The following is a 12,426-nucleotide window of genomic DNA, read 5'->3' as shown; positions in this document are numbered from 1 at the left end:
TTCCACATTTCCCCCACGCCAAGTTTCTCTCTAAGTTGAACGCTGATGATCCCGGTCTGGGAGAGAAGGGAGGCTGTGGGCCTTTCTGGAGGCCAGCTCTCCGGAGATGACGGGGTTCTCAGGACGCCCTGGACTCGGTTTCTCCGGAAGGCCCGTCCCTGGATCCCGGCTTTCTCTCCAAGGTGGGAGTTCTGTCTTCCCTCGGGGGAGCGACGCCGGAACTTCCCGGGGAAGAGCAGGAATTTCTGAAATCCAAGCCCCGCCGAGAGGTAATAGGTACCTTCGCGGCCGTCAGCGGAATCTCCCGGCCCTAAATCACGAGCGCGGCCCCTCCTCCCTGCGCCCGCCTCCTGGCGGCCCGGCCGGGAGAAGTGGCGCTCCCCGCGGGGGCGGATTCCAGCAGCGCGGCGGGAGGGACGGGCCGCCGCTGCAGATGCCGCGGAAATGCCTGCCCCGCCGCCGGCCTTTGAAGTCGGCCCAACCCCGCTCGAAGCCCCCGCGAGCTGCACGCCCCGGGGGTCGCAGCCGGGGATCACACGGGTCCCCTCGGATTCCAGGGATTCGTGGGAAGGGGGCCGAGTGGGGCGGGGGCGCTTCTCTCTGGGAGCCCCGGCCATTTGTCAGGAGAGTGTGGCCTCAGAATTATTAACTTGGAGCCGAGGGTCATTTCCTGACGTGTGCGGGGAAGGGCGAAAGAGACGGCCTGGAGAAGTAGGACACACGGGAAGGAAAAGCCAGAATTGTTTTAGGGAAAGGATGGGACGGCAGGCCTGCTCCCAGCATCGGGGAACTTGCGCCCTTGGGACATTGTCTTTACTTTCACTGACCTCCTTTTCATATCGATTTGAGGGTTCATGGTCGGGGGCCAGCAGAGAAATCTGTGGTTCAACCTCGTTTTCTTTCCTTGCTGATATTCTACGACTATATTGTTACATTTGAGCCCCAGAGGTGTCTATTGCCATGAGTATTTTTTCCTCCATCCAAGTATAGGTGGGGACGTTCTCAAGTTAATGTGCAAGAAGAAAATTGTGTGTACTCAAAATTATCTTTGAATAAGACTTAAATTAACCTTAAATAAGTCATTATGTGTACAATCCTGAACAGTCATTCTTAAGCAAGGTAAAATTTAGATTGGGTTAGATTCTGGAAGAACATATATATATATATTTCTGAACATCTGAACCACTTTGCTCTTAACTCAGAAGTTTGAATTCAATAGATCTGGGGTGGGGTCTGAGAAGTTATAATGTACTTCTGCTGCCACTACAACCACATGGGTGAATACAGCTTTGGCAATTATCAAATTCCCCCCAGGTGACTCGGGGGATGGGGAATTCCATGGCATTTCTTTTTGGCTGCAAGGTTTACTTCCTTCTATTTTAACATGGAGCTATATACTTTTTTTTTTTTTGCCACGCCGCATGGCATGTGGGATCTTAGTTCCCCGACCAGGGATTGAACCCATGACCCCTGCAGTGGAAGCGCAGAGTCCTAACCACTGGACTGCCAGGGAAGTCCCATGGAGCTTCTATATACTTAATATACGTGTTCATGGCCGTCAACACACGTGACAGCCTATAGCACTGGGCCTGGTATTTAGTACATGTTCAATAACTGTTTACCAGATTTGAATATAGAGCTTGTTTGATCAGACCAGCGTGAAGTTTCCAGAGTTTCGTGAATATCTTTTTTTCTTTTTTTTTTTTTTTGACTGAGTTGGGTCTTCGTTGCTGCAAGCGGGCTTTCTCTAGTAGTGGCGAACAGGGGCTACTCTTCATTGCGGTGCATGGGCTTCTTATTGTGGTGGCTTCTCTTGTTGCAGAGCACAGACTCTAGGAGGGTGGGCTTTAGTAGCTGTGGCGCACGGGCTCAGTAGTTGTGGCTCGTGGGCTCTAGAGCGCAGGCTCAGTAGTTGTGGCGCATGGGCTTAGTTGCTCCGTGGCATGTGGGATCTTCCCAGACCAGGGCTCGAACCCATGTCCCCTGCATTGACAGGCAGATTCTTAACCACTGCGCCACCAGGGAAGTCCTCGTGAATATCTTAGTATCAGGGATGGCACCATTTATTCAATATTCATCAAATATCTCCTTGCATCTACTATGTACCAGGCACTGTGCTAGGTACTGGGAATATAGAAGCGACCTGGATGTGGATCCAGCATGAACATAAAAGTATTGAATACGATATGTAGATAACCAACAAGGACCTACTGTATAGCACAGGGAACTATACTCAATATTTTGTAATAAGCTATAAAAGAATCTGAAAAGAATATATATATATTCTTATATATATATTTATACATGTACATACATATATATATCTGAATCACTGTGCTGTACACCTAACACAACACTGTAAATCAACTACACTTCAATTTTTTAAAAAAGACATATAAATACATGGGAAAAGAAGTATAATATGATCTGCTACATGCTAAGGTGGGGTAAAGCACAGAAGGGGAGGGTTCGGGGCTGGCTTCACAGAGGAAATGTTGGCCAGCAGCCGAGGCTGGTGACCCACTGCAGGCCACTGGACTCAATCCACATCTCCAGCAGGCAGAGGCCTAAGGCCTTTCCAACACGTGCATGCAGGTGGCTGCAGGCTGATCCCGAGTCCCCTCAGGCTACTCCTGGCTTACAGGGCCCTGGCTTACCTGCAGTGGAGGGTCAGGTTGGCAAGTGGGCACTGGCCTGTCACTTCTGCTCTCTGATGCTCCCCCTGGGGTCCAGCAGCCGTCAGTTCAGCTGGGGACAGAGTTAGAATTAGCCAAGGAAATCCCAGGTAGCGAATCTCAGTCCCAGGAGGCAGGCAGTTGGGCTGCTTCGGACTGCTCCTAGCTTCCGGCGCAGATTCTCTATATTTTTCCTGCTTGTCTGTCTTCATTTCCAGGACTTCTCTACAGCAGCCAAGCTCTTTTTATTTTCAAACGCAGTTGAAACTATTTGACTATCTCGATGACTGTTGTTTCAAAGGGCAGATGCAAGGCCTCTATTACCTACAGGTGGTCGGTGGAGGCTGTCCGCGTTGGGGGTGGAGAAGTGCTCACTGAGCCCAGAACGCAGGCCCAGCACAGAGGGGTTAGGTCTTCAAATAGGAGCCACGCTACCTGATTTGAAATCCTGGCTCAGCCCTCTGACTTGGGGCAGATTACCTAACTCTCTCAGTCTCAAGTTTCCAGTCTGTAAAATGGGTATTATAAAAATAGAGCCTTCCCAGTAGGATTGCTGTGAGGCTCAGGCTCAGGGTAGAATCCTGCTTGAGGCCTGCATTTCTGTATGATTGTGTGTCTGTGGTTTCTAGGGACAGCGGGAAACAGCTTGAGAGGTGAAAACATCCAGCTGTAGCTGCTTTCATTCACTTTTAAATTTCACAGACATTGCACATTTGGGGAATAGAGCCCTAGAAATACAATGTCCTTAGGGTGCTTATAGTATAGTAGGCAAGGCAGAAAATAAAACAAAAGAACAGCCCTATTCTTTTTCTCCATAGAGCAATTCATAGTTTGAAGTAATGGGGTTGTTAGTCTGCTGTTTGGTGAGATGGATGTGAACTCCATATCCATCCCAGCTGATCACACAGTCTTGGCATTTTGGAGGCATTTGGATTGTGGCTGGGAATGATATTGACCTTGGTGCTCCATACAACTTACTTGTGGATACCTGAAATTCCATTGTGGGGGGAGTCTTTCTCTAGGACTAGGCATTATTCTTTTTCTGAAACCCTGTGTAAAATTAAAAATCCCTGGGGTGGGGGGTGGTGAGTGGGTTCACTGAGTTCATAACATGGCAGTGCTGTGTCTTTTTTTAATTTTGTTTTTAACATCTTTATTGGAGTGTAACTGCTTTACAATGGTGTGTTAGTTTCTGCTTTATAACAAAGTGAATCAGTTATACATATACGTATGTCCCCATATCTCTTCCCTCTTGCGTCTCCCTTCCTCCCACCCTCCCTATTCCACCCCTCTAGGTGGTCACAAAGCACGGAGCTGATCTCCCTGTGCTATGCGGCTGCTTCCCACTAGCTATCTATTTTACGTTTGGTAGTGTATATATGTCCATGCCACTCTCTCACTTCGTCCCAGCTTACCCTTCCACCTCCCCACAGTGCTGTGTCTTGAGCTGCTCAAGGACTCTGGACTCCAAAAGATGCCCTGATGGGTACCACAAGGGGAGCCAGGGGGCCACCAGACAATCGCCATCATCCTCTGAGTCAGCACTCAGCCCAGCTCTGCCTGTGGAAGAGGGAGCTAAAGAGAGATAGGAGGTGAGTTAAGGCCCAAGCAAAATCCAAACTCAGAATCACAGCCAGCCTCACTCTGGGAGCTGAGAAAGCCAGAAGTTCCCGGTCCATCTTATCTGCAGGGCCCTCTGCTGTAGCTGATCTGCCCCTCCCTTATCGGTCCCGCTGGAACAGTCATGCTTTCCTCTGTGACAGCCCCGTGGTTGCCCACACGACTTGACAAAACTTTCAAGGTTCTTTAAACACACTCAACTACAAAACTGGGGCCCTTCTGTGCACCTATCAGCTTTCCTGCCCGGAGGCCAAATGTGGCACTCTTTTTGGGGTCGGGAGGAAGAAGGTGGAACCCAGCCACCGCAGAGAGGCCCTGGAGTGAAGCAGGGCAACCTCTCCCCGCGGCTGGAGCACTGCCCTGGGCGTGGCCCGGCTGCCCATCTGATCCCTTCCTACAAGAATCTGCATGCGTCCTCCCTTCCTTGCTTCCTTCCTCTGGGTTCCTCCCTCACCAACCTACCTGGAGGCAGGTAATAAAGCAGGAGGAGGGAGATGGATGGATGGGGAGGGCGGAGAGCCACGTGGTGCCATAAAGCCCAGCCAGAGAGGGCCTGTCCCGGGAGTGTCCAGACTGCAGGAGTCAACGCTCAGAAGGTGGACTGTCAGGCTTGTGAGCCGGAGCCGGAGCCGGAGCCGGAGCCGGAGCCGGGGCGCCAAGGCCCGGGAGAAGGCCATGCACCGAGGCGCGCCGGGACCAGGCCTCAGGGGCCTGAAGGGGGACGAAGGCTCTGCCCAGGACTTGGGGAGCTCTTGCCTGGAGGCCGGGAGGGATTTTGGGGTGCTGAGAGAGAACAGCAGTCCCCGCGACCTGGGCGAGGCAGAGGAGGTGGTGGGCAGCAGAAAGCGCAGCCGGCCGGTGCGGTCGAAAGCGCGGCGCATGGCAGCCAACGTGCGAGAGCGCAAGCGCATCCTGGACTACAACGAGGCCTTCAACGCGCTGCGCCGCGCGCTGCGGCACGACCTGGCCGGCAAGAGGCTCTCCAAGATCGCCACGCTGCGCAGGGCCATCCACCGCATCTCGGCGCTCTCCCTCGTGCTGCGCGCCAGCCCCGCGCCCCGCTGGCCCTGCGGGCACCTGGAGTGCTACGGCCAGGCCGCGCGCGTCAGCCTGCGCCGCCGCCCGCCGGGCCCTTCGCGCCGCGCTGCGCCTCGTGCTTCCTTCACACGCCCCTGGGACAGGCCAGGGCGGTGGCCGAGGCGCGGGGCGTGGCCCAGGCCTCCGCGGGAAGCTGGCGCCGAAGTCTCGGGGCTCCCTCTGCCTGGCCGCGGGGCCACCTGCGAGCGGGCCCCGGGCTGGGCTACCAGCACTTCTGACCCGACACCGAGAGCACCCGCGGGCCTGGAGGAAGGCCGGCCTGGGAGGAGCCAATGACCTGATGACTACAGAAGGGAAGATTATAAAATCATCCTGGGCACAGCTGAATGGGCTGAGGCCAGAGGGTGAAAGGAGGCGCTTATGCCGGTGGGAAGGAACTCTGGAGCCTGGGGCTGCACCCCTTAACCCCCCCCAATCCCAGCCAGGGTTGGCAGCTCCAAAAGGAGGAGGGTCCTGCTGGGTTCTTACCTTTGGACTCGATGAACTCTTCTTGGAAAGTGACTTTTGCATCCCTGTGCCTCTAAGTCCTGCTGTTTGTTAGGAGAATGGGGACTTTTGGACAGGGGGGTGATGGTATGTGGGAGCGTGGGTGGCAGCTGGTGTGGTCTGACGGCACAGTGGTCCCCTCCCCCTGCCTGTGCTGATGCCCCAAGTCTGTGATCTGGGAGAGGCCATCAGGAGCAGCTAAATAAAAAGGAGAAGCTATGGTCTCTGTCTGCTACCAGGACTCTTTTGGGCCCAGTAGCCCAGGGTGGCAAGAAGGCCTGAGGGGCTTGAGGCCTGGAGGCTCACGCTGGAATGTTGGGCCCTGGCCTGAGTTTCACCTGAGGCCCACAGGTAGGTACTTGAAGACATTGGTTCCTGGTGAGACCCCAGGTGTGACGGAGCATTGTGAGGGGCACTGTGGGAGAAGACATTATCTGGAGACAGGAGGCGGGACTGGGAGGCTAAGGATGTGGTCAGCCTCCTCTCTGGCCCCCCCGGCAGAGCTGCTGTCTGCAGTGAGCCACAGAGATGGTGGCAATGAGGGCGGAGTCTGGGCCAGTCTCAGGGAAGGAAGCTGAGGCCAGGGCCAAGGATTGGGGGGTAAGTCCTGCCTGTACCCCAAGCTATGGGCGGATGGAGCTCCCAGGGAAGAGTGGGCCAGTGCAGCCAGGGCCTCTGTGATGAGGGGCAGACTTGGAATCCAGGAAGGTGGGCCTCGGGCCAAGGCTGCTGAGGAAGTGGGCGGGACAGCCAGCCTCCCAGAGAAGTCTGGAGAGCAGCTCTGCATCTAAGGTGAGCACTCCGGGCTCGTGTCCGGTCTCACTTGGGCTGACCCGGCTGGTGTTGCAGGTGCTGCTTGCTGGAGTGAGGACCCAGGTGTGCCAGGGGATGCCTGAGGGCTTTCTGGTCTCCTTGGAGCACTGGGCTCTTGCCAGCTTGGGGTGGGGGGAGTTATACAGCTCAGAGTGGGGGACCCCACAGAAGCTGGAGAGATGCCTATAGTCACCCAGGGAGGAGTAAAGTGTCCCCAGAACAGCTGAGATGAGGCTCACTGTCCTGATTACAGGTGTCTTTGCTTTCTGCAAGTGAGACACTGGCTGGCACACTTGGCATCAGGTCCACAGGCCTCAGGCCTCCAAATTTCACAGGGCAGGTAGATACAGATCACGGGAAGGCTTTGACTCTGGGGCAGAGGGGTCTTGGGGCCTAGCTAGGAGCAAAATGTGGGACTCTGGCCCCAGGCCTGCTCGCTGAGCCTGCCCTATAAGGGAGAGGCAGTGTCACAGTCTAAGAGCGGAAAGGAAAGAGGCAGACCGGCCTGGGAGCCAATCTCTGTTCTGCCACTTACTACATGTGTGACCACTTAACCTCTCTAAGCCTCCAGCGCCTCACCTCTGACACAGATGATTCCACCTCAGGGTGGCTGTGAGCATTAACATTCATTCTAAGGTACAGTTTCTGGCCATGAGAAGGTGTTCCACAACTTAGTACTGTTTGCATATTATAATTTTATGACAGACCAGCCTGGACAATGCTTCCACCTTGCTTCAGCCTCAGGTTTCTATTCTCCGGAAACATAATAAAATGACCATCAAGTCCTGCTTTCCAAAGTTCCAGGATGGAAAGAAACGACGTTCTTCCCCGTGGAGGGCGCCCCCAGGGCTTTGAGCCTAGGTACTTCCATCCCTACAATGGGCTGAAATAAGTCCTTACATCATAGACTGTTGTGCAGACTAAAGGAGAGAATGCATTTAAGGCACTTAGCACAATGCCTGGCCCACAAAGCACTCACTGCATGGAAGCTACTAAGACAAGTTCTATTCACAGGGTTGTTATGAGGAGAGAATGCATGGGAAGGTGTTTTATAAACTAAAGCCCCCAACACGTTAGCTATTAACATTGTTTCATCAGGGCTATTTGTTTGAGTGCACACATCTGCATATTTCCAAGATGATAACTTTTTGCCTGGCATTCTCAGGTTTTTTAACATGTACACATTTTGTGCATGCTTACAGAGATGTGTAGATCTGTGAATGTGTGTGTGTGCATATGTGTATGTATTGACCTAACAGGTACCCCCTCCTCTCCCTGATTCTTTAGGGGATGCTAGGCCAGAATACCTTTAATTATGTGCCTTCCAGGTTTTCTGGAACTCTCGCTTGAGTTTTTTAATCTGCTTCCTAAGACCATGTCCGTTCTCCAAGATAACTGATTTGCTGTGGAAAGAAGATAAATCTGTGATTGTTAAAGAAATGGAAGTTATCAACCAAGGCCACACAGGTTTATTCAAATATTGAGAAAAATAATACAAGGAGAGGCACTGAATGAATATAAAAAGGAAAGTTCTGGAAAGAGAAAACATATAAGAGAGAGCTGCTAAAAGTTATGGCCAAAAGATATGAACGACTGATACCTAAAGACAGAAATTATGTATCTATAAGGTTAATCCCAACAGATCCCTCAAATAGTGTTCAAAGCAGAGAGAGGGTTCACTTTGAAAGGGCAGAAAAGAATAACAATTTACAGCACTTTTAGCAGCTTTACAGCATAATGAATGAGACATGCCAGCAAAGTAAATAATCGTAAGACCCAGTGTCGTCAGGGATATGGAGAAAAGGGCACATTTACAGATGTCTACTTGTACTGTGTGTCTGTTCCCTTTTTGGTAGAGAACAATTTGGCAAATTCGCAGTAAAAATACCCCAAGGGAGTAATCCAAAAGCAAAAACAAATTTGCAAAAAGGCAGTCCCATCGGCACTGTCCTATCGATGAAAGATTTTGAAACAACACAGATGCCCAACCATAGAGGCACAGGCAAAGCATTCTCTAGTGTTGTAACAGGATGCCAGTTATGGTGAGTTCGGGGAGCGGATCACAAACTGGTCTGTGCTTGCTGATTATAAGTGTGGACAAGCAGGTAGGTGCAGGAACAGACCTTGAGAGAATTTGGGAGGATGTAACAGGGTTAGTATCCATTAGGGTTTTTTTTTTTTCTTTTTGTAAAGATTATTTTTGATGTGGACCATCTTTAAAGTCTTTACTGAATTTGTTACAATATTGCTTCTGTTTTATGTTTTGGTTTTTTTGGCCACCAGGCATGTGGGATCTTAGCTCCCCATCCAGGGATCGAATTGGAAGGCAAGGTCTTTTTTTTTTTTAATCTTTATTTTGTTTGTAATTTAACTTTTTAATACATTGGGTTCTTATTAGTTATCCATTTTATACATATTAGTGTATATATGTCAATCCCAATCTCCCAATTCATCCCACCACCACCACACACACTTTCCCCTCTTGGCGTCCATACGTTTGTTCTCTACATCTGTGTCTCTATTTCTGGGAAGGCGAAGTCTTAACCACTGGACTGCCTGGGAAGTCCCTCCATTAGGTTCTTGATAATTGTTTTTAAAAGGTGCAAGTTTTGTTTCCTTAGGGCACCTTCCAAAGAGGAGTAGGGAAATGTTTTGAGCACAGACAGCAAGGATTCCTTTGGAGGGACCCCACCTCACTGGATGTGAAACTGGGGCGCTTGCTGATGGGTGCATGACCACATCAAGTTTTGCTCACACTTTGCACGTGTGTGTGTATGTGTGTGCAGACACCAGAAGGCTGCCTGGAGCAGTGGAGCTGGGCCCAGGCAGGCCTCAGTGAGAAGTGGAGTTTTCTTAATTACTCCTGCCTTGTCAGCCCCATATGGTTTCCTGACACCCAAGGCGATGCTGGGGATAAAAAGGGCCTTGGGGGGAATTCCCTGGCAGTCCAGTGGTTAGGACTCCACGCTTCCACTGCAGGGGGCACGGATTCGATCCGTGGTCGGGGAATTAAGCTCCGCACGGCTGAACAAAAAAGGCCATGGGTACAGACATAGGGGGGCTTTTTACCTCTTCTCCTTGGATTAAGCTCGAACTTACCTACCCTTCTGAGGTTTGCTTCCCTGTCCACCCTGTCCACTTTCCACTCCACTGTTTACACCTCAGCATCCTTCACACCCGGGGTGTACCAAGGGTGGGACAGGCAGAGGTGGACTTAGCGTCGGTGTGGACACACCCTGGGCATTTTATTGGCGTCTTCATCTTCCTCTGGTTCATCCAGCCAGCCATCACTGCAAGTCAGGCCCTGGGCGAGGGAGCTGGGGTCACACCTGCCCACTCCAAGACGTCACAGCCCATCAGGGAGGGGGCACAGAGCGGGGAGTGACTTTCTTCAGTTCCCTGCATCCACACTAGAGAACAGCGAGGCCAGCCTGCAGCAGAACAGAAAGGCCGATACACCTGTGTAGCTGCAGGCGCTCACAGCGCAGGCCGCCACCTGAGGCCCGCGGGCGGTGTGAGGGCGGAGTCGGAGTCGGAGCTCAGCGCCCTCCCTTCTAAAGGCTGCAGCGGGCCCAGCTGCTTGCTGCTCTGCAGAAAATGGGCCCAGGGTTCCCAGATCTTCATGTTAAAAGTCTGTGAAATGGATTTTTTAAAAACACTGTTGAGCCAGCACTGTGCAGGCCAAACCCACTTTGCATGATGAACGTGGCCCGTGGGCCTCCATCGAAGACCTCAGTTGTGGGGGCGTGGGGAGGCCGCACCTGCAGGCGGGGGCAGGACCGGGCCAGAGGAGGCGCAGCTGGCTGGGTTGGGCTCACCAGCCCCGGAGCCCAATCCCGCGGCTCCTGGTCCTCGCCTCTGCCCTCCCCCTGGTTTCCACTCCCACTTCTGGTCCTTTCCCTCACCACCACTCGGCCACTAGATGGCACCACAAGCCGAGGATCTCACAGCAGACAGAGCAAACGCGGCTCCCAAGTCCCTGAACACCAGCATACCTGGTAACCTCGCTGCCGTGGGCCACCCTGAGGACTTCTTGGCTTTTTCTTTTCTCTTCGAGTTTTTATTAAGTCAAAAAATCCAATGTCAGGTTCCTTTTATTAAGTCAAAAAATCCAAATGTCAGGTTCCTTCTGTCCTCCAGGCCAGTGCTGTCCAGTAGAAATATAATGCAAGCCACGTTTTAAATTCTCTAGCAGCCATATTAAAGAAAGGACACAGGTGACATTAATTTTAATAATGATTTATGTAGCCCAATATATCCAAAATATTATCATTTCAATATGCGATCTATATACAGTGTATTAATGAGATATTTTACATTCTTTTTTCTCGTACTAAATGTTTGAAATCTAGTATATGTTTTATACTTACAGCACATCTCAGTGTGGATGAGCCACATTTCAGGCGACTGGTAGTCACATTTGGCTAGAGGCTATGGAATTGGGCTGGGCAGCGATAGGTCCACAGGGCCTGAGTCCTTCACCCCAAGAATCACCTCCCAGGTTGTAACATGGAATCCTGTCTAAGCTGGACACAGACTTAGAGTCCAGGAGTCTCAGGCACCCAACCCGCCACCCTCTGCAGGAGGTCTCTTATTTAAAATGGCATTAGCCACTCTCTCGAAGTGAGAGAGTGGCATGGACATATATACACTACCAAATGTAAAATAGATAGCTAGTGGGAAGCAGCTGCATAGCACAGGGAGATCAGCTCGGTGCTTTGTGACCACCTAGAGGGGTGGGATAGGGAGGGTGGGAGGGAGATGCAAGAGGGAGGAGATATGGGGATATATGTATACGTATAGCTGATTCACTTTGTTATAAAGCAGAAACTAACACACCATTGTAAAGCAGTTATACTCCAATAAAGATGTTAAAAAATAAATAAATAAAATTGGAAGTTCCTGGGCACAAGAGCCCAGCTCACTCCCTCTGCCCCATCCCTGGCCTGGGGGAGCTCTTCTCCCATCCCTTTGTGGCCAGCTCTCCACTCCCTGCCCGTCACACTCTCTGCCTCCTTTGCCTTGTCACGGCCCTTGTTGGAAGCAGCACTTCTGAAGCCAGCTTGATACACAACCCAAAGATAATTCTTTCCACTAAAATGGCTCATCTTGCTCCAAACCAGCCCCTGGACTTGGACCAGGGATTGATATCTGATTGGGATACAGCTTGAGATGACTCTGGGCCTTGCTTTTCTAATCTGTGATATCAAAGGATTTGAACGCCACAACCTCTGAGACCCCTTCTCATCTCTAACTTCCCACCCCCAACCCCCATGACCTATGCCCTCCTCCAAACCACACACAGACACACACACACACACCCTGGTGGTTCTAGGTCACCTTATAAAACAATGTAAGTAGAAAGATCGGGGACATAGAAAGAGATGCAGACAATAGAGAAGGTGGCAGAAACAGAGGGAGGGGACATGAGAGAACAAAGAGACAGAGGACAGGCAGCCAGAACCCAGGCCCTTCAAGTCGGCATCTGCGCTAAGGAGCTCCTGAAACAGGATCTTTGCTGGCTTTTTTTTTTTTTTTTTTTTTTTTTTTTTTTTTTTTCTTTTGCGGTACGCAGGCCTCTCACCGCTGTGGCCTCTCACTGCTGTGGCCTCTCACGCTGCGGAGCCCAGGCTCCGGACGTGCAGGCCCAGCCGCTCCGGGGCAAGTGGGATCCTCCCAGACCGGGGCATGAACCTGCATCCCCCACCTCAGCAGGCAGACTCCCAACCACTGC

At 51.7% G+C, this 12,426-nt stretch overlaps 1 protein-coding gene across 1 annotated transcript; it reads left to right on the top strand.

Annotated features, from left to right (window-relative positions):
• Positions 1-6,103, top strand: BHLHA9 (basic helix-loop-helix family member a9). Its single transcript, XM_024736771.1, is given in 3 exon segments — positions 1-269; positions 4,109-5,397; positions 5,400-6,103. Coding segments are annotated over 2 exon segments (906 nt in total). The 5' UTR covers positions 1-269; positions 4,109-4,703; the 3' UTR covers positions 5,612-6,103.
• The last annotated feature ends 6,323 nt before the right edge of the window (positions 6,104-12,426 follow it).

Source organism: Neophocaena asiaeorientalis, unplaced genomic scaffold, assembly GCF_003031525.2.
Source record: "Neophocaena asiaeorientalis asiaeorientalis breed wild unplaced genomic scaffold, Neophocaena_asiaeorientalis_V1.1 scaffold129, whole genome shotgun sequence".
In the NCBI taxonomy this organism is placed as follows: Eukaryota; Metazoa; Chordata; class Mammalia; order Artiodactyla; family Phocoenidae; genus Neophocaena; species Neophocaena asiaeorientalis.
The sequence above is the reverse complement of the archived record's forward strand: the minus strand, read 5'-3'. Positions and strand labels throughout refer to the sequence as shown.